The sequence below is a fragment of the Pleurodeles waltl genome, chromosome 5 (assembly GCF_031143425.1).
Source record: "Pleurodeles waltl isolate 20211129_DDA chromosome 5, aPleWal1.hap1.20221129, whole genome shotgun sequence".
Classification (NCBI taxonomy): domain Eukaryota; kingdom Metazoa; phylum Chordata; class Amphibia; order Caudata; family Salamandridae; genus Pleurodeles; species Pleurodeles waltl.
In genome coordinates this window covers 60,796,269-60,821,067 of record NC_090444.1, presented here as the reverse complement: position 1 = coordinate 60,821,067, position 24,799 = coordinate 60,796,269, and the positions used below count along the sequence as shown (strand labels likewise).

The following is a 24,799-nucleotide window of genomic DNA, read 5'->3' as shown; positions in this document are numbered from 1 at the left end:
AGCTGACTGTATGGTACAATCAAAACAGCACGACCTTCCATGCAAAACTGGTCTCTCCTTTACTTTTAAATATAAATACACTGTAACAAAACTTTTTTTAATTATGTTGGATGTTGTTTATGTATATGGCAAAATGTTATGGTTTTAACTAACTGAAACAATAAAACAATCTGTAATCTGTAATCATTGAGAAGGACGGGAACACGGTTCTCAGCACTCCAGTGCCTCCACCTCCCCTTCTTTATTCAGCCCAGAGCTCACTCAACGCACAGCAGATGATATTTAAACCTCGTTTTATGCCATTGACTGAGCGAACTGCCCTGACGAATTCAGGGTCTGATATGTGCCACAGTGGAATACACAGAGAGGATGACGCCTGGCTTAGCGATGGGGGGCGCACACTGCAAGATCCAGTGCTTCTGCGCTGCTGTCCTCATCCATTGACCTGCCCGGTCGCCCCTTGGGTAACGGGCTCCAACGTCATCAATGAAGTGGACAGAAGGGTGTCCGGGTGGAGTGGGTGTGAAGATTATCCTGGACGGGCTGCGGCCTACGGAACTTTTGCTTCTCACATCCATGCCTCCTCATACCCATTTGGGACACCAAAGGGACCATGTTTGGACAGTTATTACTTGTGGCACCCGTTGTGCCAATGCGTTGCGAGTTGGACGCAGCCCAGTAAGCTCTCTCTTTGTTTACAGCTGCTTCTTTAACATACTTTTCTTTGTACCTTGTACCGTCATTATGTCACCAGGACACACTCTGAAGGAGACCATTCCAGCAGGTTGCTGGCATGGTTGGTATGTGGTGAACAACAGCGCACTCCCATAGGGGCCATAAGACTGAATTCCGGTGCAGTGGTTAATACACAAGCAGAAATAAATGACACATTCAAGCAATACTACAGCACTCTGTATGCGGCGAGGCCCCCCCCAACAGCAGGGCAGTTGGCAGACTTTTTCTACACACTCCCCTTAACTTGCCTCTCCGTAACTCAGCAGATGGAATTAGAGAAACCCATAGACTCTGAGGAGATTCAGCTGGTTCTGCAACAATTGGCCCGTAACAAAGCTCCGGGCAGCGTTGGTCTCCCGGTGGAATACTATCGCACATTCTCAGCGCAGATAATCAAACCATATATGGAAATGTTGCATGAGGCACTAACGAAAAGGCAGCTTCCGGATTCTCAGCGCGAGGCAGTAATAGTGGTTCTCTCTAAGCCAGGTCTTGATCCATTAGATGTCCGGTCATACCGCCCCCTCTCACTGTTAAATATGGACTGCAAGCTACTGGGTAAGGTCCTTGCGAACCGTCTGCTCCCGCTGAAGTAGTCTCTGGTTCATGATGACCAGTCGGGAATCATTCCTGGTCGGAATACCTTCATAATCATTAGATGCCTGTTACGACTCATGTCGGACGCCCCAGAGTTAGAATATGAGCGGGTCGCGGTATCCCTCGATATAGAGAAGACGTTCGATACCCTGGGCTGGCCCTTTTTAATGGAGGCATTGAGACGCAAGGGGTTCAGGAAGGTATTCATGCGGTGGATCAACATCTTGTATTCTGGCCCTACTGCCCGGGTTAAGACAGGCGGGATTATATCAGAAAGGTTTCCTGTTTGGGAGGGGCACGAGACAGGGTTGCTCACTATCGCTGCTATTATTTGCATTGGCGATTGAACCACTAGCGACACAGCTTTGACGTAGGGCTCAAAAGTGGGGCATACCTGATGGTGATAAACACCAGATTGTTTCCCTCTACACGGATGACACATTGATATATCTGCGCAATTGCACTGCGTCGCTCCCTGACCTACTGCAGCTATTGGACCTATTTGGGGACCTATGGACCTATCAGGCCTGCATGTGAACTGGTCAAAGTCCTGCCTGTTCCCACTGACACCGGTTCCCACTGACACTATCTCAACACATGTACTACCATTGTGTTATACCACCTTTAAATACCTAGGTATACAAATATATCACACTGCAGTCAACCTTAGAGAGGGAAACCTGGGACATACGATCAGATCGGTTAAGGGCTCCTTGCTGTTTTGCCGCTCGCTCCCGTTATCCCCAATGGGGAGGGTGGCAATCACAAAGATGATAATACTCCCACAATTGCTATACCACTTCTCCGCACTAGTGACAGTAATCCCCTGTGTCTTCTTCACATTGCTGAACAGTCTGATGACTGACTTGGTGTGGGGCAGCAGACGACAGCGAGTAGCACTTGCCGACACATACTTACCGCTCGCACAGGGGGGCCTAGTTACCCCGCATTACGAGCTCTACTACGCAGCAGCGTGGTTACATTGGACACTGCGCTGGATGCAGGACTCCCCGAATACAGACGCAAAGCTGGTACATGCCACCCTGGGTCACACCAACGTGCTGCGATGGCTATTAGACCATAACAGCCCAGCACATCAATACAATATCCTGATGAACGTAGCTCGCAGGTGCTGGCACCGCTACATACTGGAGGGGCACCAGAATCCACCAGGATCTCATTGCTGGCTATCGCAGGGGTCTGGAAATTGGCTGGACAACACAGGCTGACTTTATGGCCTGCAAAGGGCATACATATAATTGGGGACATATTCAAAGTGGGCCACATCATGTCCTACACTGAGCTCACGCTAACACACAACGTGGGACGGGGATGGTTCATAACGAACTGTGCCCTACAACAGCTCATACGCAGAACATGGCGTTGCGGGGACAACGAACCCCCAACCTCCCCTCTCTTACACAACTTATTAGCTGGCCTGGGAACTCACTGCAGCACATCTCAGATATATGGTGTTTTGCTTGGAAGCCCAGACGTGGTTCAAGCAAGAGCAAAGGCTAGATGGGATCGGGTTCTTCCTACGCCGCTGACACAACAGGCATGGTGCACCGCACTCAGTCTGACATGAGAAGTGTTGCGTAACCCTAGATTCTGTTACACACAATTCAATTATTTACATCAAACCTAGCTATCCCCGCATAGGCTCCAGTGTATGTTCCCCCAGGCTAGCCAGGAATGCCCACGATGTGGCGACTCAGACGCCACCTTTTACCACATGATGTGGGACTGCCCGCCGGTCCTGCGGTCTGTGCATGCCATAACTTCATTAACCGCTGAACTAATGGAACACCCACTGTCCCCCACACCCGAATCCTGTCTGTTAGGTATCCGCCCGAGACCCAAGGGGGGGGAACGGGTGCACAGAAGCATCGAACTGGCATTCGTACTGTTCAAACGCCTTCTGGCAATGCAATGGAAGGCACCAAACACGCCGGACACACACCGCTGGATGGGCGACCTGTTGAACTGGGAAAAAGCAGAGGCACAGGTACTACACTCACTCCGAGATAGAGGGTTGACGATCAAGGGATCACATGGGATACCCTCATCATCTCACTGTAGAATAAAGACGACACTTGAAGCCACTAGCAGTACTGCCTGATATGTATATTTTGCATGTCAGTAGCATTGCTTAGGTGAGATGACAATAGGGTATGCACATGGGAAGACGACCCGACATAACGCTTCATATTTCACGCTTCGGGGTTCCATATAGCTAACTAGAGCGCCTTGAGGTACACAACTGGGCCCGGCGCAATTGTCGCCTGTATCCACGCCATTCAGTACATACATAGCGGAATAGTAGACACCACGCATCAGCCATGGCGTTTATCACCCGGATCAACAACACCCACAGAATAACACAGGGCGCACTATTACCTGCAGTGACCACATTGATAGGCCGCCTGTAGTTGCCTGCCTCCAGCTATCAATTTCTAACGTTAGTGAATGAATCATTTAATTTGTCAGAACATAACATTGCCAGGGGTGTAACCCCTCTCTCTCCTCCACCCTCCCCCCTCTCCCCGCCAGAGATCGCCCCCAAGCTGTCACTATCTTACCTCCTTCTTGTTTCTACTCTTTCTTATCTTTCTTGACCTCTCTACACTGTTTCCCTCTCTCTGTTGTTGATCTACAAGTTGGTATTATGGTGAAGATAGTGCTGTGGCGCTCGAATGTACATGATGTTGTGTGTCAAATAACAATAAAGAGATTAAAAAAAAAAAGTGTCCAATTGGACACTACCAGGTTCCCCCTAAAACGCCTACTAAATTCAGTATTTAGTGGGCTCCCCTAGACCAAGGAACCAGCACCAAAGACGACCACAGCTTGAGAACAGAGGACCTGCTGCACCAGAAGAGGATCCAAGACCCCTGCCTCCTACACCAGAGTCCCGACAATCGTTGCTGCAGAGGAGCTGATCACTGGACCGCGTACAAACAACCCAGAGAACCTTTAGGCTTTGCCAATAGCCGAGATCTACCTCCTGAGTGAAGGCATCACTCAAGAAAAAGAAGAAACCCAGAAGAAACTAGAAAACCGGTGAGAACCACTTCACCGACCGACCGATATCTCCACAACTGGAAGCTGCAGCCAAACCCAACAACACACCAACGGCAGCCGAGACAAAACCTCCAAGTGTGCCAACTTTGGTGGCACTGCATCCTCCTGTGGCCGAGTTGTGCCAATACCCCAGGTACTGGTCCGTGCACTTCCGATAACACCAAAAACAGCTCACCCAGAGCTGCAACTGGACCAGGAGGAAGCCCTAGTCAAGGGACTTCAGGAACAACCTGAACCTCCCACAGAGTGCCCTTGTTGCCCTGAAAGACCCCCGGAAGAAGACTTACCTCCAGCTCCAAAAGGCTCCAGTGCGCACATCTCCAAGTCCTTCATTTTGCCCTGCGTCCGGCCACCCAGAGCCTTGCATCGCGGAACTAGCTATGTGCCACAGGTTCACAACCCCGTGCTACCTCGACAGCCCAAGGAGGCCCCAAGGCACCACCTTTCTATCTGCAAACCACCTCCTTTTCCAGGTGGTCCAAGTGGCTCTGTGCCTGTGCCAAGAGCCTTTCCAGCAATGCTCCTGCCGGAACCGGGAGCCACCCGAGATTCTCCAGCTGGCACTGAGTGCCCACCAACCTCATCAACCACCCTGCAAAAGAAGAGACTGGTAACTCACAGATTTCATATGCATTTTTTTAGGTGGCCTTCCATTGATTCCTATGGTGCGTAATTACGCCAGAAAGACTAACTTTATTAAAACTTTGAAAAATCATATCTAAAAAAAGTACTTAACCTATCTGGACCATCTTGGGCCTGAAAATTATATAAAAGTCTGAAGTATTTTTTATAAAAATCTGGTCTCAAGTTATTCATTGACACATCTTCTGGATTAGTCTAACTGCTCAACCAGCTACCATAAAAATTGGAGCATTAGGTGATCTGATTTTTACCTATGGAAACCAATGTGTGGTTGCCTGGACCCCCTGCATAGTGTACCTAGTTTTGTACACTACATAGAGAGCCAGCCTCCTACAATTCCATCACTGATACTTTGTCTTCAGGTTAAAACTCCAACAGAGTGGCCTTTAAGTCATACCAGCTTTCCATTACTTCTTGACTGGCCTCAAGGTTGCTTTTTGCCTGCTGCATGAGCTGAGTCCTGTTGCCTCAAGTCTTCAAGAGTGGGACACTCTTCCTGCGCTTTGCAGAATTCTTCCCTGGTGGGCCACCCTCAGTAAGCTCAGGTAGGTCACCTAGTGTGGCAATGTCCTCCCCGGTTGGCTCATTGGCCTCCTCCTCAGGGACCCCGTTAATCTCCACCGTGGGAACTTCTGGGACCAATTTCCCATGCCCCTTGCCCCTCTCCTTGGCAGCTGTTTGGGCCATTCTTCCAGGCTCCAGACACCCTTGACTTCCCTCCTGGGCAGCCATGGACTGTGTGGTCATACAGACCCACTCAGGCAATCCCATCATCTCCAAGTGAGACCTGAGCTCTACCTCCCCCCAGGTAGTGTGCTCAAGGTTTCTGCTTAACAGATAATCTACCGGCATGGCAGAACTCACAGCTACTTTCCAAGTACCAGAGAGCCCCCCCCACATTCAAAGGGAACCAGAGCTACCAGTAGGTGGCTCTGACGATTGTCAGCGACTATAACTTGGTGGAATGTGTTTGGTAGGACCTGCTCTGCTGACACCAGCTGACCCTTGACAGTAGCTCTTGTGTCACATAGAGCCTCCACCCGTTGCCCATTAATGGTGACCCATTGCCTATACTTAGAAGTACTGGCAGGCATGTGGGCATGTGACCATATCTGCATCTCTCAGGGATACTGGTTACCTCTGTCTGCTCCCCAAAACTAACTGGCACTACCTCCTCCCCGAGTGCTACACTAGCCAACCCAGGTGTCTGCCCACCAGTGGGGGCCTGTGCCCTCTTTGGACATTTGGAGTCGCCCTTAGAGTGACCGTACTTGGGGCACTCTGTACATTGGAGTACAAACCTCCCTGTTTTATGATCAAAGAACCCTTTCTTCTTAGGATTAATCTGAAACTGGTTACCACTATTCCGTTGAGAATTATGTTGGGGGCCTTTAGAGAACTTATTATTTTTTAGTTATTCTCCCCCCTCTTTCTTCTGTTGGAAACCCTGACCACCTTTGTGGGTGCCACCCCCCCAGATACCTTTTTGGACACTTTGGTGCTAGCCCAGAGGTCCACCTCGTCAGCAAGCTTTCCTGGGATCAGTCAGTTTACTGTCAACTAGGTGCTGGCACAACTCTGTAAAGCAAATACTGTGTTTTCTCTGGAATAAATTGTACAACCCAACATAATCACTGACTTTACTGCCCCACACCCAGCTATTCAATATGCCAGTTCGGTAGGAACCAGTGTTACCATGTTTCGGGGAGAGAGCATATGCACTTACCACTGGACAGCAGTCCTAAAACCTGAGAAAACAAAGTGTCAGAAAAATGGAGGGAGGCAGGGAAAAGTTGGGGGATGACCACCCTAAGGCTATCAGGTCTAACAACTCCCCATGCCAGTTCGTCAATCCACCTCATGAACCCTGTGCACCTCTGGAGCTAACTCATATGCCTGAGACCACTGGTGTGTGTCACCCCCTCCTGAGAAACCAAGTCTCTGGGTATGTGAACTTTTCTTCAGTACTGGATATGGTACTTTCGCTGCCACCATCTGAGCTGAACTCAGCCTTCCTGGCTTCCAGCTCCATTAGACTGAGCTCCTGAGCTAGAAGAGTTTTCTCTTCCTCAAGGGCCAGTTTAATTTCCTCCAAAGCTTTTTCTCTCTCCGTTAACCGGAGCTTTACCAGCTCCAACTCAAGCTTCCTCGCTCTCTGCCTAGTCTCTAGCTCCTCTGGAGACCGACCTGGAGAGGAAACACTGCTGCCAGCTCTGGGGGGAGCTCTTCCACCATTCCGGCTAGTCTCCCACCCCACAGGCGATGCTTGTTCCTCTAGCTATCCCAGGTGCAGACTTTGTTCCTCTTCCTCCACAACATCCTTCTCATCTTCTCTATGCTCACCAGCCTCCTGGGCTGCCAACCAACCCCTCAGAGCCTTTTGCAGCTCCTCCTTCCTAGTAAGGTCTTTGAAAGGATATTTGAACTTCTGGCAGAACTTTTTATGCTGAGGTACTGTATAGGTTTCCAAACTTGCCTACTCAACACCAAATCTGCAGCAACAGCTGATCACTCACCAGACTGAGACATGATTGTGGCCAAAACTCAAGAGTTGCAAAAACCGAAAGAGAAAAACAGTATGCTGGTCTGTAATAATCTGTGATATGGAGGTAGTGTACACCAATCACTGTATCTAAAGTACAAATACAAGTCTGCATCCTCTCTACTGATCACCAGTGTTAGAAATGGGGTCCCTAGTTGGCAGTCAGTTTACACCCTGTCCAAGTAGGGGTCCTCACTCTAGTCACAGCCATGGACTCCCTGCTCATCCCCTTGGTAGTTCGGCTCAAGCAGTCAGCCTTATCTCAGAGGCAGTGGGTAAAGTATTTGTACACACACAGTAACACAGTGAAAACACCACAAAAGTTATCCACCCCAGTTTAGAAACATAGCAATATTTATCTGAATAAACCAAGACCAGAACAACGTAAATCAAACACATACAAATAGAGATATCGCTTTTTAAAGTTTAAAAGAGTCTAAGACCTGAAGAATCAACAGTTATATCCTTATAACACACAGTACCTTGGATGCGTCAAAAACAAAGGCGATGCGTGCCGCACAGGATGTGATGCATCGGAAAAGCAAGCGATGCACCAATTCTTTTCCCACTGGACAGGCGATGCATTGATTCTTTTCCCGCTGTGTGGGTGATGCATTGTTTTTTTCCTGCCAAACGGGTGATGCGTCAATTCTTTCCTCACAGGAAAGTCGATGGGTGGAAGCCTTACTGTGGTGCAGCGTTGATGAAGAAAATGACGTCCAAGGGTGATGCGTGGAAAATCCAGACGCACAGCAAAGATGAATCCACACTGAAGCAGGGTATGTTTCAATTCCGCAGTCAGAAGACAGACACTGCAACGATTTTTCAGCCGTGGTACAGGGGCTGCATTGATTTTTCAGCAACAGTGGCTCAGTGCATGGATTTTTCTTCAGGTCACCAGTTTCCACTTTCAAGGTCCCAGGGACTGGAATTGGCACCACTTGGCAAGTTAGGTCTCTCCGCAGAAGAGCCAAGGTACTGGCAGATTACGTCTTTGATGTCCCGGAGACTTCCTAACAGGAGGCAAGCTCAGTCAAGCCCTTTAAGAACCTTGGAAAGCAGAATGAAGATATGAGAGTCCAGTCCATTCACTCCTAGGGCAGAAGCAGCAGGCCAGCACAGCAAAGCAACAGGCAGAAAGGCAGTTCCTCCTACAGCATCCAGCTCTTCTCCCTGGCGGAATGACCTCAGTCCAGAAGTGTTCTGAAGTTGTGGTGTCAGAGGCCCAATACTTATACTCAATTCTGCCTTTAAAGTAGGCAAACTTCAAAGGAAAGTCTTTGAAGTGTACAAGACAGACCCTGCTCTCCCGGCCCTGGCCCCAGACACACTCTAGGGGGTTGGGGACTTCTTTGTGGAAGGACACACAGCGCTTTTCAGGTTCAAGTGTCAGCTCCTCCCTCCACTCAAGCCCAGGAAGACACATCAGTATATGCTGGGCACACCTCAGCTCCCTTTGTGTGGCTGTGTAGAGTGAGTTCACAAACAGCCCAACTGTCATCCTGACCCAGAAGCGTATTTCACAGCCAGGCAGAAGCACAGAATGGTTAAGCAAGAAAATGGCCACTTTATAAAAGTGGCATTTTCAAACTTACAAGTTAAAAACCAACTTCACCAAACGATGTATGTTTAAGCTTTTAAGTTATGAGTTCAGAGACCCCAAACTCCACATCTTTATCTGCTCCCAATGGGAAATTACACTTAAACGATGTTTCAAAGCAATCCTCATGTTAACCTATGGGAGTGCAGGGCCTTACCATAGTGAAAACCAAATTTAGCAGTATGTCACTATCAGGAAAGGTAAAGTACACCAGTACATGTTCTACCTTTTAAATACACTACACCCTGCCCATGAGGCTGCCATGGGCTTAATTTAGGGGTGACTCACATGCTGTGAAAGGGAAGGTTTAGGCCTGGCAAGTGGGTACACTTGCCAGAACTGGCATTTTAAAATTGCCCACGCAGACACTGCAGTGGCAGATCTGGAACATGTTTATAGGGCTACTAATGTGGGTGGTACAATCATTGCTGTAGGCCCACTGTTGGAAAATGGGTTATTGGTAAGGGCAGGTAAGTACCTACACTTAGCAATAGACCACTAACCTCCACTTAGGTCCAGTTAGGTCTCAGTAAATTAAACCCAGCTCAACCCTTGGTAGCTTGGCAACGAGTGACAAGGCTTAACTTAGGAGACAGAGTGTAAAGCATTCAAATATCACAAAACAGTAATTAAATAAAACACAGGAAACAGTTTAAATATCCAAAACCAATGTATAAACATAGATTATATTTTTACCTTTAAAATGACACAAAAACGAATAAAATCGGATAAGGGGAACCGGATATATGAATTTTTAAAGAATTATTGTTTTCTAATACCTAGAAACAAAAAGCGCCAATCTGGTCATCTGGTCGCACCTCGACTGGGGCAAAGTCAAAGTTTAAGGCTGACCACGATGGAGCCTGGCTCGCGGGAGGCCTCGATCAAAAGTTTACCTTCGCACTTAGTCGTTTTTCTGAAGATTTTCTTCAGCGGGACGAACCTGCCAGTCCAATCCGACCTCCTGGAACTCTTCTCCGGATATGCGTTGCGGGAGCCCTCAGTGGAGATTTTTACCTTCGGACTTAGTCATTTTTTCGAGGTGAAAATCCTTTGACCGGGGTAAACCTGGATCTTGATCCGACGTCCTTGGAGCCCTCCTCGGATACGCTGGCTGGGAGGTCCCAGCCAACTTTTTACCTTCGGACTTAGTCTCTTATTTGGAGATTTTCTTCCCCCGGACGTACCTGCAAATCAGGGCGGGTCGCAGTTGAGGCAAGCCAGCTAGAGTTGCCACGGCGGGTCGGTCCCTCTATGGAGCTTTTTTTTCAAAAGTTCTCCAAACTCCTCCAAACTTCTGGATCTTCTCCCAGATGTTCCTTTAAGGTTCTTTTGGGGTCCAGAACTCGCCCCAAAGTTCCAGAAGCTCTGAGATGATCCTTGGGGGTGTGGACTACAACTCCCAGAATGCACCTGGTGCAAACTCCTTTTTGGCCACTGAACAGTAGTGAGCTGGTTGATTTCTTGAGGAGTTGGTGCAGGGGACTCTGGTTAGCAATTTTTCACCTGTAGCAAACAGGGACTCCCTCCTTGAACCAGTTGAAGTCAGGCAAAGTCCTTCTTGTGGTGAAGCCCAAGTGTGCAGCTGGTGCAGTCCTTCAGAGTGCAGGGCCCAGGTGCAGGCCAGGGGTCCAGCAGGGCAGTCCTTCTTCTTCTGTAGTTCTTCCCTGTAGGGATCTGGTAGGGAACTGAGGTGTGGGTGCAGGTCTGCCAGTTTTATCCTTGCTCCTGGGTGAAAAAAAGGGGGGTCCTGATTCTCCAATCAGGGGCAGGGTCTTTCCCCCTGTGATGACCACTTCCTGGGAAGTATGGCAAAAATCAATCCCAGGAGGCAACATTCGTCAAAAATCCATCATGGCTGAAAGTGATTTTTAGAGGTTACATCTGGCTGGGCCCACCCACTGGTGTGGCTAAAAATCATAAACACACCCCTCTCCTGCCCTCTCCTAATCTAATCAAGGGGGCACTTAGTTGTCTGGGGTTGCAGGATGTGGGGGTGTTGCTGGGTTGCTCCAAATGTCCTTCTCTGCCTTTGAAGACCAGTTTGGCAGCCCTCCCCCTTCCTGCCTCACCATCTGCTGAGGGGAGATCTCCTCCCACAGGCACATCTCTTTGTATGTCTCATCAAGGCAGCCTGGCCAGGCTGCCAGAGACTGGCCAATCACAGCACAACAGCAAAAACAATGCAGGGCTGAAGTTGGCAACTTTTCAGGTAAAGTTTAAACCTCTTTACCTGAACAAGTTATATTAAATCTAACAACTGGAAGTTGTGGGATTTATTATAACAATTAATTTGATACCCAACTCTTTGTATCTGTCACTTAAGGGGACTTTTAAAATAAAAATAAAGTCTCTCCATTCTAGCCTATGAAGGCCATTCACTACAATGATAGAAAAAACGAATTTGACTGTTTTTACCTCACCAGGGCTTATACAACTATTTTTATAAGGTCCCTGCTTATAGTTACATGGCACCCAGCCCTGGGGGCACATAGGGCACACCTTAGGGGTGACTTATATGTACAAATAAGGTAGTTTAAGACTTTGGAACTACTTTTAATTCCAAAGTCGAATTTGCATATAACTTTAATTTAAAAGCAGCCAGCAAAGCAGGCCTGCCAATAAAATGACACTGGGCACCTCAGCAGTGCACCTATGGGTGCACTACCTATGCTGGGGTCCCTAAACCTACATGCCCTACCATATACTAGGGACTTATAGATAGGTTGACTTAGCCAATTATAATTAGCCTAATTTGCATATTGATTTTACACAGAGCAAAGGCCCTGGGACTGGTTAGCAGTACCCAGGGCACCATCAGAGTCAGGCAAACACCAGCCAAAAGTGGAAAATGGGGGCAAAAAGTTAGGGGGCCTCTGCAATCAGCCCTGTTTTCTCACACAAGCCCCTCCCCCCCCAGCCCACACGCCCAGGAGATTCAGCCCAACCCTGGGAGAGTCTTCCTGGCTTGTCAGGTGAGGAAGACAGTGAAGAGAACAGGCTGTCGCTTTGCAGGGCCTACTCTGCCTTACATCCTCCTGCCATGGTCACTCCCTCTGGGTAGTGAATCCATCCCAACAGTGAAAGGACTAATCTCAAACTTAAACTTCCCTCTAGGGGGTCTTCCTCCTCTCTCTCTGCCAACTTGGGTAGTGAGGTCCACACCCCACCTAATCCTAACTTTGCTAGGGCAACACTTAGATTACCCAAAGAGGTCACCCAACACTTTAGCAACCCCACCATGACCAACAGGGTCAGGGGGCACACTTTGCTTTTGGCCCTGGGGTCTGCCTCCCAGGCCAAGTACAGTGCTGCCAGGAAGGCTAGCACCCAGCAGAGGCTACTGACAGCTGTCAGTACCCAGAACCACACCCTACGCTCTCCACTGACAGGTGGCTGAGCTGCTTTAGGGGCAACTGTGGGGTCCTGGCACCCCTCTTTCTGTCTAGAGTGGGGGGCTACCACCTCCTGTGGCAGACACCCTCCTTCCACTCTCCCTTCTGACAGTTCAGGGGCAACACCCTGCATCTGAACAGCTGCCTGACTACTCAGGACTTCTTTGGGGTCAGGTGAGGTCTCACCAGTGCCAACTCTGGACTCCCCCCCCTACTGGGGCAGAAGGCCTTTGGCTCCCTGGAACTCTCTTTAAGAGTGGCCCACACTTCCTTTTCTTCTTTCCTTTTCTTGGGGACCCCTGTCTCCTAACTGTAGGGACTGACTCCCCAGGACTTTGGGTAGGGGGGGCGCCCTAGGCGACCGCCCCATCTGGGACCAGACTCACCTCTGGGAGGTCATTGCCCAGGATACAATCTAGGGGGAGGTCAGCACTGACTACCACCCTAAACCAGCCAAGGATACCCTCCCTCTCTAGGGGCACTATGGCTACAGGTTTGGAGGTGACCTCCCCTGTGGCTATCCTGACTTTCCTGGTCTCTCCTGGGACATACATGTCTGGGGTCACTAACTGGTCACTCACTATAGTGTGACTGGCACAGGTGTCTCTCGGGCCAGTGGTAGGGATCCCATTCACCTGAATGGGGTGGAAGTGCCTACTCACACCCTCAGGGATCACCAGCTTACCATCTGGTCCTGTCTCCCAGCTCAATGCTAGGAGGACTTCATCATCTGAGGAGTCCTCCTCCATGGCTACACTGGACAGCCCAGTGCTAACCACCTTCTTTGGACAGGCTGCATCTCCTCTGAAATGACCTATCTGCTGACAGTCAAAGCAAGCCTTACTGTCCAAGAGCTTTTTTAACCCTGGGTCTCCCTGTCTCTGCTTGTCAGAGTGGGAGTGGGATTTACTCTCCTCCTTCTTAGGGTTCTGGGGTACAGAGGGTGTAGGAAGTTGGCTCTGTATGTACTATTTCAAAGTAAGAAATAGCATGCACAGAGTCCAAGGGTTCCCCTTAGAGGTAAGATAGTGGCAAAAAGAGATAATTCTAATGCTCTATTTTGTGGTAGTGTGGTCGAGCAGTAGGCTTATCAGAGGGTAGTGTTAAGCATTTGTTGTACACACACAGGCAATAAATGAGGAACACACACTCAAAGACAATTCCAGGCCAATAGGTTTTTATATAGAAAAATATATTTTCTTGGTTTATTTTAAGAACCACAGGTTCAAGATTTACAAGTAATACTTTAAATGAAAGGTATTTCACTCAGGTATCTTAGGAACTTTGAATCATCACGATAGCATGTACAGTTTTGGCACAAATGGCAATAAGCTATTTTAAAATTAGACACTGCAAAATTCAACAGTTCCTGGGGGAGGTAAGTAAATGTTAAGTTCACAGGTAAGTACAACACTTACAGGGTTCAAAGTTGGGTCCAAGGTAGACCACCGTTGGGGGTTCAGGGCAACCCCAAAGTTACCACACCAGCAGCTCAGGGCCGGTCAGGTGCAGAGGTCAAAGTGGTGCCCAAAACGCATAGGCTTCAATAGAGAAGGGGGTGCCCCGGTTCCAATCTACCAGAAGGTAAGTACCCGCGACTTCGGAGGGCAGACAAGGGGGGTTTTGTAGGGCACCGGGGGGGACACAAGTCAGCACAAAAAGTACACCCTCAGCGGCTCAGCGGCGGCCGGGTGCACAGTGCAAACAGGCGTCGGGTTTGCAATAGGTTTCAATGGGAGACCCAGGGGTCTCTTCAGCGATGCAGGCAGGCAAGGGGGTGGGGCTCCTCGGGGTAGCCACCACCTGGGCAAGGGAGAGGGCCACCTGGGGTCGCTCCTGCACTGGAGGTCGGATCCTTCAGGTCCTGGGGGCTGCGGGTGCAATGTGTTTCCCAGGCGTCGGGTTCTTTGAAGCAGGCAGTCGCGGTCAGGGGGAGCCTCTGGATTACCTCTGCAGGCGTCGCTGTGGGGGCTCAGGGGGGGGTCAACTCTGGCTACTCACAGGGTCGTAGTCGCCGGGGAGTCCTCCCTTTAGTGTTGGTTCTCCGCAGGTCGAGCCGGGGGCGTCGGGTGCAGAGTGGAAAGTCTCACGCTTCCGGCGGGAAATGTGTGGTCTTTAAAAGTTGCTTCTTTGTTGCAAAGTTGCAGTTTCTTTGGAACAGGGCCGCTGTCCTCGGGAGTTCTTGGTCCTTTTAGATGCAGGGTAGTCCTCTGAGGCTTTAGAGGTCGCTGGACCCTGGGGGACGCGTCGCTGTTGCAGTTTTTCACGAAGTGGGGAGACAGGCCGGTAGGGCTGGGGCCAAAGCAGTTGGTGTCTCCGTCTTCTCTGCAGGGCTTAAGGTCAGCAGTCCTTCTTCGTCTTCAGGTTGCAGGAATCTCTCTTCCTAGGTTCTGGGGGCCCCTAAATACTCAATTTAGGGGTGTGTTTAGGTCTGGGGGGTTAGTAGCCAATGGCTACTAGCCCTGAGGGTGGCTACACCCTCTTTGTGCCTCCTCCCTGAGGGGAGGTGGGCACATCCCTAATCCTATTGGGGGAATCCTCCATCTGCAAGATGGAGGATTTCTAAAAGTCAGAGTCACCTCAGCTCAGGACACCTTAGGGGTTGTCCTGACTGGCCAGTGACTCCTCCTTGTTTTTCTCCTTATCTCCTCCGGCCTTGCAGCCAAAAGTGTTGCAGTTCCTGCAGGGGGAGGTGGGAAGCACCTCCACCCAGTACAGGCTTTGTTACTAGCCACGGAGTGACAAAGGCACTCTCCCCATGTGGCCAGCAACATGTCTCCGTGTATGACAGACTCCCAGCCCATATACTCTTATGGCTACCCTGCACTTCCAATGTCTAAGGTTTTGCTTAGACACTGTAGGGGCATAGTGCTCATGCACCTATGCCCTCACCTATGGTATAGTGCACCCTGCCTTAGGGCTGTAAGAGCTGCTAGAGGGGTGACTTATCTATGCCAGAGGTTGGCATGGCACCCTGAGGGGGGTGCCATGTCGACTTAGTCATTTTCTCCCCACCAGCACACACAAGCTGGCTAGCAGTGTGTCTGTGCTGAGTGAGGGGTCCCCAGGGTGGCATAAGACATGCTGCAGCCCTTAGAGACATTCCCTGGCATCAGGGCCCTTGGTACCAGGGGTACCAGTTACAAGGGACTTACCTGGATGCCAGGGTGTGCCAATTGTGGAGACAAAGGTAAGGGTTAGGGAAAGAACACTGGTGCTGGGGCCTGGTTAGCAGGCCTCAGCACACTTTCAAATCATAACTTGGCATGAGCAAAGGCAAAATGGCAGTGGGTAACGATGCCAAGGAGGCATTTCCTTACAGAGGGAGTCTCTGTGGTGGGCTTACCACCTCCCTCCTCAGGGTTTTGGGGACCTGACCCCCCGCCTTCTTGGAGTCTCCCCCCGGGACTTGACAACCACCCTGGTTCTCAACCACTCATCAGCTGCCTCCCCTAGCTCTCTAGGGTTGGTCCGTTTAGAGTCCACTAGATGCTGGCGTAACCTTTCTTGGATACAATTGGTCAAGATGTGCTCTCTCGTGATCAGATTGTATAACCCCTCATAAGTATTTACTTTGTTACCATGAATCAACCCTCTAGTGCCTTAAGTGAGGTATCTACAAAGTCAACCCAAGACTGGGTATTGACCTTCTGGGTGCCCCTGACCTTCCTCCTATAGTGCTCTGGGGTCAGACCAAACTTCTTGGTTAAGCACCTTTTCATACTAAAGTATGAATCTGCCTCCTCCCCACTTAAGGTCAGAAGTCTATCCCGCCCTGAGTTGGGGACCAACTCTAATAAAAGTAAACCCCAGTATTGAGGCCTAACCCTTCTCATTTAGACTGCCCTCTCAAATGCTTCCAACCACTTGTCTATGTCATCCCCCTCTAAATAAGCAGGAACCACCCCCTTGGGTAATCTGGGGCAAAAAAAAAACACCCATGGACACCTCAGCTTCTCTGTCACTGCCACCATCTATTTTCTCTTTCTTTGCCCACTTTTTCTTTTCTAGGGCCAGCTTCTGTGCCTCCAAAGCTATGAATGCTAGCTGTGCCTCCAGCTCTCTTTCCCTCAGGGACAGGTTCTCTCCTCCTGAAGGGACCCCCTTCCCCCAACTAGCTTTGGGTATGACCCTAGTGACTGTGTGTAGTGAGGACCGGTCTTCCTCAACCTCACTTAGGCTCAGATGCCCTCCCTCCCCTGAGTGGTTGGAGCTAGCATCCTCCCCTGCTTCTCCCTCCTCTGAAGCATCCTCTGAGTCTACCTCTTGGGCCTCAGCCCATGCTGTCAGGGATTTGATCAGGACATGCTTCCTGAGGTCAGTGGTTGCAGATAACCTTCTTTCATTACACAACCCCCTAAGCTGGACTACTGTCAGTGTGGATAGGCTAGCCAGATCAAGCTCCATGGTTCCCTAGTTTTGTGTCAACAAAAACTTATTGCAAAAATTGGAAACAAGAATTTAGAAAAATCACAAAAATTCAATAATTGAAATTAATCCAAATTAAAAAGAATTTTTGCACTAGGACAATTTAAAGGATTTTTAATTTGCTTTACTTAAAACTGTAACGTGATACTGAACACAAGTACAGGATCCCACCACTGTGCACCAAAAATGTTGGAAAATGGGTTATTGGTAAGGGCAGGTAAGTACCTACACTTAGCAATAGGCCACTAACCTCCACTTAGGTCCAGTTAGGTCTCAGTAAATTAAACCCAGCTCAACCCTTGGTAGCTTGACAACGAGCAACAAGGCTTAACTTAGGAGACAGAGTGTAAAGCATTCAAATATCACAAAACAGTAATTAAATAAAACACAGAAAACTGTTTAAATATCCAAAACCAATTTATAAAAATAGATTAAAATGACACAAAAATGAATAAAATCGGATAAGGGGAACAGGAGATATGAATTTTTAAAGAATTATTGTTTTCTAGCGCCTAGAAACAAAAAGCGCCACTCTGGTCATCTGGTCGCACCTCGACCGGGGCAAAGTCAAAGTTTAAGGCTGACCGCGATGGAGCCCAGCTCGGCTACAGCCCGTGAGAGGCCTCGGTCAAAAGTTTACCTTCGCACTTAGATGTTTTTCTGAAGATTTTCTTCAGCGGGACGAACCTGCCAGTCCAATCCGACCTCCTGGAACACTTCTGCGGATACGTGTCGCGGGAGCCCTCGGTGGAGATTTTTACCTTCGGACGTAGTCGTTTTTTTCGAGGTGAAAATCCTTTGACCGGGGTAAACCTGGATCTTGATCCGACGTCCTTGGAGCCCTCCTCGGATACGCTGGCTGGGAGGTCCCGGTCATCTTTTTACCTTCGGACTTAGGGGGTCATACCTACCCTGGCGGTCATCGACCGCCAGGGTGGATGACCACGGAAGCACCGCCAACTGGCTGGAGGTGCTTCATTTGGGATTCCGACCGCGGCTGTAAAGCCGCGGTCGCCCAGCCGGGTCCGGCGGTTTCCCGCCGGATTTCCCCCAGCTGGGAGAATTTTCCATGGCGGCGCTGCAAGCAGCGCCGCCATGGGGATTCCGACCCCCTTCCCGCCAGCCTGTTTCTGGCGGTTTTTACTGCCAGGAACAGGATGGCGGGAACGGGTGTCGTGGGGCCCCCTAACAGGGCCCCAGCATGATTTTCACTGTCTGCATAGCAGACAGTGAAAATCGCGACGGGTGCAACTGCACCCGTCACACCCCTGCAACACCGCCAGCTCCATTCGGAGCCGGCTTCTGTGTTGCAGGGCCTTTCCCGCTGCCCAGCGGGAAAGTCTGAATGGCCCCCGCGGTCTTCTGACCACGGAGCGGTCATTTGACGGGGTAAGTTTGGCGGGCGGCAACCGCTGCCCACCAAACTTGGAATGACCCCCTTAGTCTCTTTTTTGGAGATTTTCTTCACCGGGACGAACCTGCATATCAGTCCGGGTCGCGGTTGAGGCAAGCCGGCTAGAGTTGCCGCGGCAGGTCAGTCCCTCTATGGAGCTTTTTTTTCAAAAGTTCTCCAAACTCCTCCAAACTTCTGGATCTTCTCCCAGATGTTCATTTAAGGTTCTTTTGGGGTCCATAGCTCACCCCAAGGTTCCAGAAGCTCTTAGATGATCCTTGGGGGTGTGGACTACAACTCCCAGAATGCACCTGGCACAAACTCCTTTTTGGCCACTGGACAGTGGTCAGCTGGTTGATTTCTTCAGGAGTTGGTGCAGGGGACTCTGATTGGCAATTTTTCACCTGTAGCAAACAGGGAGTCCCTCCTTGAACCAGTTGAAGCCAGGCAAATTCCTTCTTGTGGTGAAGCCCAAGTGTGCAGCTGGTGCAGTCCTTCAGAGTGCAGGGTCCAGGTGCAGGCCAGGGGTCCAGCAGGGCAATCCTTCTTCTTCTGTAGTTCTTCCCGGTAGGGATCTGGTAGGGAACTGAGGTGTGGGTGCAGGTCTGCCAGTTTTATCCTTGCTCCTTGGTGAAAAACAGGGGGGTTCCTGGGAAGTGTGGCAAAAATCAATCCCAGGAGGCAACATTCCTCAAAAATCCATCATGGCTGAAAGTGATTTTTGGAGGTTACATCTGGCTGGGCCCACCCACTGGTGTGGCTAAAAATCATAAACACACCCCTCTCCTGCCCTCTCCTAATCTAATCAAGGGGGCACCTAGTTGTCTGGGGTTGCAGGATGTGGGGGTGTTGTTGGGTTGCTCCAAATGTCCTTCTCTGCCTTTGAAGACCAGTTTGGCAGCCCTTCCCCTTCCTGCCTCACCATTTGCTGAGGGGAGATCTCCTCCCACAGGCACATCTCTTTGTGTGAAGCCAGACCACTTCACACCTCATCAAGCAGCCTGGCCAGGCTGCCAGAGGCTGGCCAATCACAGCACAGCAGCAAAAACACTGCAGGTCTGAAATTGGCAGCTTTCCAGGTAATGTTTAAAACTCTTTAGCTGAAAAAGTTATATTAAATCCAACAACTGGAAGTTGTGGGATTTATAATAACAATTAATTTGATACCAAACTCTTGGTATCTGTCACTTAAGGGGACTTTTTAAATTAAAATAAAGTCTCCCCATTCTAGCCTATGAAGGCCATTCATTACAATGAGGGAAAAACGAATTTGGCTGTTTTTACCGCACCAGGGCTTACAAAACTATTTTTATAAGGTCCCAGCTTATAGTTGCATGGCACCCAGCCCTAGGGGCACATAGGGCACACCTTAGGGGTGACTTATATGTAAAAATAAGGTAGTTTAAGACTTTGGAACTACTTTTAATTCCAAAGTCGAATTTGCATATAACTTTAATTTAAAAGCAGCCAGCAAGGCAGGCCTGCCTTTAAAATGACACTGGGCACCTCGGCAGTGCACCTATGCACTACCTAGGCTGGGGTCCCTAAACCTACATGCCCTACCATATACTAGGGACTTATAGGTAGGTTGATTTAGCCAATTATAATTAGCCTAATTTGCATATTGATTCTACACAGAGCACAGGCCCTGGGACTGGTTAGCAGTACCCAGGGCACCATCAGAGTCAGGAAAACACCAGCAAAAAGTGGAAAATGGGTGCAAAAAGTTAGGGGGCCTCTGCAATCAGCCCTGTTTTCTCACACCCAGTAGTAGCATTTGATTTACAGGCCCTAGGCACACATGGTGTATTATACTAGGGACTTACTAGTAAATCAAATATGCCAATGGATAAACCAATCACCAATACAATTTAGTCAGAGAACATATGCACGTTAGCACTGGTTAGCAGTGGTAAAGGGCCCAGAGTCCTAAAACCAACACAAACAGGTCAGTAGAATAGCAGGAAGAACGCAAAATGTTTGGGGATAACTCTGCAAAAAGGGGCAGGTCCACCATTACCTGCCCTGCAAGACTCTTATCAATGAGTCTGGGAGGGCACCCAGTGGCTAAAAACAGAAGGCTCGATCTGCCTATATATCCTTCCTAGTGCTTCACGTACATATTGTCCCCTTGCAGTGGTCACAGTGATCTCTGTACCTGGAAGGCAGAGCTTTATGTCGCAAGCACACCGTGGTCCCTGCAGCTGGCACACCGTGCCACCTTTGCTGTCTGACCCTCAAGAGCAACAGTTTCAGCTGGGTTTTGACAACAAGTTTCCTTTCTGCCAATTTGGTTGCCTAGAAAGAAATGAAAAGGTTTGGCACATCCATTCCTTCATTTCACATGGTTTCCATACCAACCCAGGCACCGTGCACAGACATGTCAAGAGCCCATCAACATGGAGGCAAACATTTTTAGATCTGGCTTGACAGCACATTTACCTCCCTACCTTATGTGATCAACAGAAAAAGAAAGTTAAGTAGCCCTTCTGAGAGAGGGGTTTGACAAAGCCCACCTGTTGATCTTCCTCCCTAGTGAATTTGATATAGCATAATGTGTGTGTTTCTGCTGAAAAAGAGTTCCTGCATTGAAAGATTATGCTCAGTACGAGAGGCCTGGGTTGCTTATAATGACAAGCCAACGATCAAGTCAGTAGCCCTGATTGGTTCATTCGGAAAAGTTAAGTCAGATGCCTTAGCTCTTACCTGTTTATCATGAAAAGTAAAAACAAAGGCAGTAGGCATTAACTATTTTCTGTGAAAATCATATGTTAATAACATATTAACATATATGCAATGTTAAGTTCAGAGGTCAATGTTTAGGCCCGGCCACACTAACTCCTCGTTGTCTTCAAAAGGAGAGTTAATGTTGATGTCAGTGTACATCTTGGGCCTGCCTAAGTAGTTTAATTGGTCTCTTAATGCGAAAGAAGAAGCCCGTGCTTATTTTCATGTTAAAATGAATAGGTTTGCTTTATCGATTATTAAATATGGTGACATAAGCTGTATCCGTCTCATTTTATATTGCAAACTGGTGTGTTTTTCCATATTCCTGGCCAGGGCTCAAGTAATTCAATCACTCCCCCTGATGAGGGGCAAGTTACCCACTGGTTGGACTGGTTAGCGCCGTTTTAGCGTAAAAAATAACACTAATGCGGCGCTAGGGGCATGTAAATATGCCCTTAATTCACCGTTTTTTGAGAGACCTGACACATGCTCGTCTCCTCTTCCCTCTGTAAAATTGCATAAAATTATAATGAGTTTTCATCGACTTAGACCTGTTCCCAAGCGCCTTGATAAAGCGCTGCACTCATGCAAACACCTGTTTGCTTGGCTCACGCAGTCACGAGTGGGTACGAGTGTTCTGCGCGCGTCAAAGCTGACCCAGGTAGATGTGGGCAGGTCACACCTGCAGGGTAAAAGGGCCCAGTGAATATCAGGCTGTGGGGGCTTTGGGACGTAAAACACCACAGTTCATGCTATTCCCCACCTCACTGGAGAAACCTTATACTAGGTGATGTTTGTCACAGTTAAGTACCAGGTCGAATGGTTTTGTTACTTATTGGGTGCAATAAATATCACACTGATACCCGGGTACTCGTAATCTTGGCCTAAATGTAACCTGAGTTGGGGAGGACTTTACCTTCCAGTTTAAGAGCTGGGTGTGACTAGACAAGCTTTCGTGTCTGCAGTTCAGTTGTGAAACTCTTCCTAAACTAAAGGGTGTAGAGGGAAGCCTCCTCTCTAAAGGACTGAGTATACCACTCTCAACTCGACCTCTCCTTTACAGCCATACTCCTCAGCTCTAGCGACAGCTGAGAGTTTGGCTGCACTCAGGGAACAACAACTCTTTGAAAGTTCCAGTGAACACGCAGTAGTTCATTCAGTCCAGATTTTTGATTTGCATGCTGGTAGTTGTATGCCAACGTATACACAGGACTATAGGCACCAGCCCTGCCAAGTGTCCCAGGTCTATGATGTGCTGCTCCAGTCCAGGTTTTTCTTTTGAATTCTGGGAATTGTAGTTTTATTTAGTCCTTTATAAACCAGGACTACAAGTCCCAGAATTCAAAGGAAACAAACCTGGAATGGAACAACACATTACGCATGGACCTGGGAAACTTGACAGCTACGCAGAAGACAATCAAACAGCTGGATTCCTGGATAGGAACCCGTGAGAGCTGTGAACGGAGTGAATGTGCACACCATGGCTGCCTGTCACATGTGCCATGTTCAGCGAGTCCTGGCCTTTCTGGCTACGCACTTTGAGGTCTGAGATTTTTGGCTCCATAGTTACAATGTTACAGCTAAAACTACACCTCCCATAATGCACCAAGCCCTAAGCCTGGCTGGAGGTGTCAAAGACGGAATGGGCCTCTTGGGGGGTATGGTCATGTGTACCCCACCTCTGGAGTGTGTCGGGGCTCAGACTGAAGTGGCGCGAGGGTCTCTCCGCAGAGCTCCTCGCAGCCTCAGGCACATCACGCTCAATACATTTTTTGATTCTTTTAATTAAGAATAAAGCTGGTCGGGCACAAATATTTATGAGTATTGACTTTATTTCTGTAAACGTGTTGCTCGATGTGCATATGTGATTAAACAACACACAATCCTTTAGTCTTATGAGACGCCCCACTGCATGTCGGTGCCACGGCCCTCGCCAGGGGGAGAGATTGAGTGACTTGAACCCTGGGTAGGAGTAAGGAAAAACACAGCAGTCGCCACAGGGGCGCGTCCGTCAGGTTGGCCTGGCACCGGTGCCAGGCTCTGCTGTGAACAACAAGGCCCAGGAGCGCGAGGCCCAGACACGGCGGACGTGCCTGGGGTCACTCACCAGTGACGCAGGCCTGTGCCCCAGCAGTGCCAGGGGGCAGGAGGGGGCGCAGAGCCGGTCAGGGAGATGTTTACGCGCCCTGGCGAGTCAGAGTGTGCCAGGCCCGGCCACGGAGGGGGCTTGGACTTTAACAACACGGATTAATCATTAGCGCGAGAATATGATAACGTTTGCACAAACAAGGCCTCTGTGAAGGCCAGAGATCCTGGTGGGGCATCAGGGTGCACAGCTAGTGTGAAGGCATCAGGGAGAGCTCGCAAGCAGCAGGCACACCAGGGGACAGAGGCTAGAAGCTGGGAGTCCTGACAGCAACCAGGAAGCACTAACCCAGAAGAGGGGGCGATCCCAGGGCCCAGGGTGGTTCCACATCCAGGGCAGAGCCATGAGGCGGACACGAAGGTACAAACATGTCATCGAAACCCCGGATCCTGGCAAGTGGGAGGTAAGTGGAGGCCCAGCCCTAGCGCCCGCTGATCGGCTAGAAGAAAGCACATGGTGGCCAAGTCTCTAGTCGACACAACCTGTGGACCTCTGGAAGTGTTTATCCAATTACTAGTATCATGCCTCGTGCAGTGCTTAAAAAGATCAGCAAATCCCTAGGTGAACAGTAGGAAAAGTCTCTACTGAGATCCCATGTTATGGCAACTCTAGTGTCAGGCTCTAAGTTGAAGGACCGTGTCCTTCCGGGACAGTGGCGAGCAGGTGGGACCCTATCACCTCTGCAGGTGTGCTGCAGGAAGGCTCCATGGATGGATTCCCATAGGGTAACGCTGATGGACTCTTGTCTTGTAGGATCCGCTAAGAGTAGGCCAGAAGGTGCCCCATGGACATAAGCCGCATGAGTTATAGGCTGTTTTTCTTCTTTTCACCCCAGTGTATATGATCTGTTAAGAGTTGCAAAAAATAATTTAGGATCATGTACTCGTTGGATTGTTGGAATTCCTATAGGTACAGACTTTGGTGTAGAAGTCTGTAAGGACTAAAGTTGAATATTTAAATTGGCTGTATGTTTTATTTTTCATCTTATACATTCAGCAGTCCATGCAATGTTGGGAATTAAAATTCAAAGAAAAGGGAGATGAAAAGGTTGGGACATTTGGCATGAAATGCTTGCAAAGAGGGGGAAACACACGGAAAGGGTTTGGTGAATTACTGCTTGGAACAGTTAGTTGGGTAACAACATACTTTAGGGGTTTCACGTTAAAGTGACAGTAAAACTGGGTGACCCACATGTTAGCCCCTGGAGACCAGATGTCCCTCAAATGCCAACCGCCACAGACCAGAAATGTTAATGTGACCCTAAAACTGGGTGACCCTCGCGTTTCAGATCCCAGGAGTGCTGAGGTGACCTAGAACTCCCAGGCCACGGGAGACCATTAGTAAACAACAGCTCTCCGAGTGCCACATCCCGCTGTCACAAAAGGGACTTCCGGTGACGTCGTCTTGCAGCTCTGGGCCTGGCACCTCTCTGTGCTGAAGGACTCACCCATAAAGCAACTCTGTGAAAAATCCAAGGCGCTTCACCCGGAAGTGGTTTCCGAGAGTACGA

General features: G+C 49.3%; 1 protein-coding gene across 2 annotated transcripts in view; it reads left to right on the top strand.

Moving 5' to 3' along the window:
• Nucleotides 1-24,799, top strand: part of GCKR (glucokinase regulator) — a 660,332-nt gene that overhangs the window by 495,030 nt on the left and 140,503 nt on the right. Inside the window, exon 1 of one of the 2 annotated variants that reach the window (XM_069233565.1) lies at nucleotides 23,496-23,692. The exons of the other annotated variant lie outside the window; for it this stretch is intronic. Coding sequence (XP_069089666.1) covers nucleotides 23,633-23,692 — 60 coding nt within the window. The 5' untranslated portion in view covers nucleotides 23,496-23,632. Of the gene's footprint in view, nucleotides 1-23,495; nucleotides 23,693-24,799 lie in introns of those variants that run through there. 2 annotated transcript variants of the gene reach the window in all.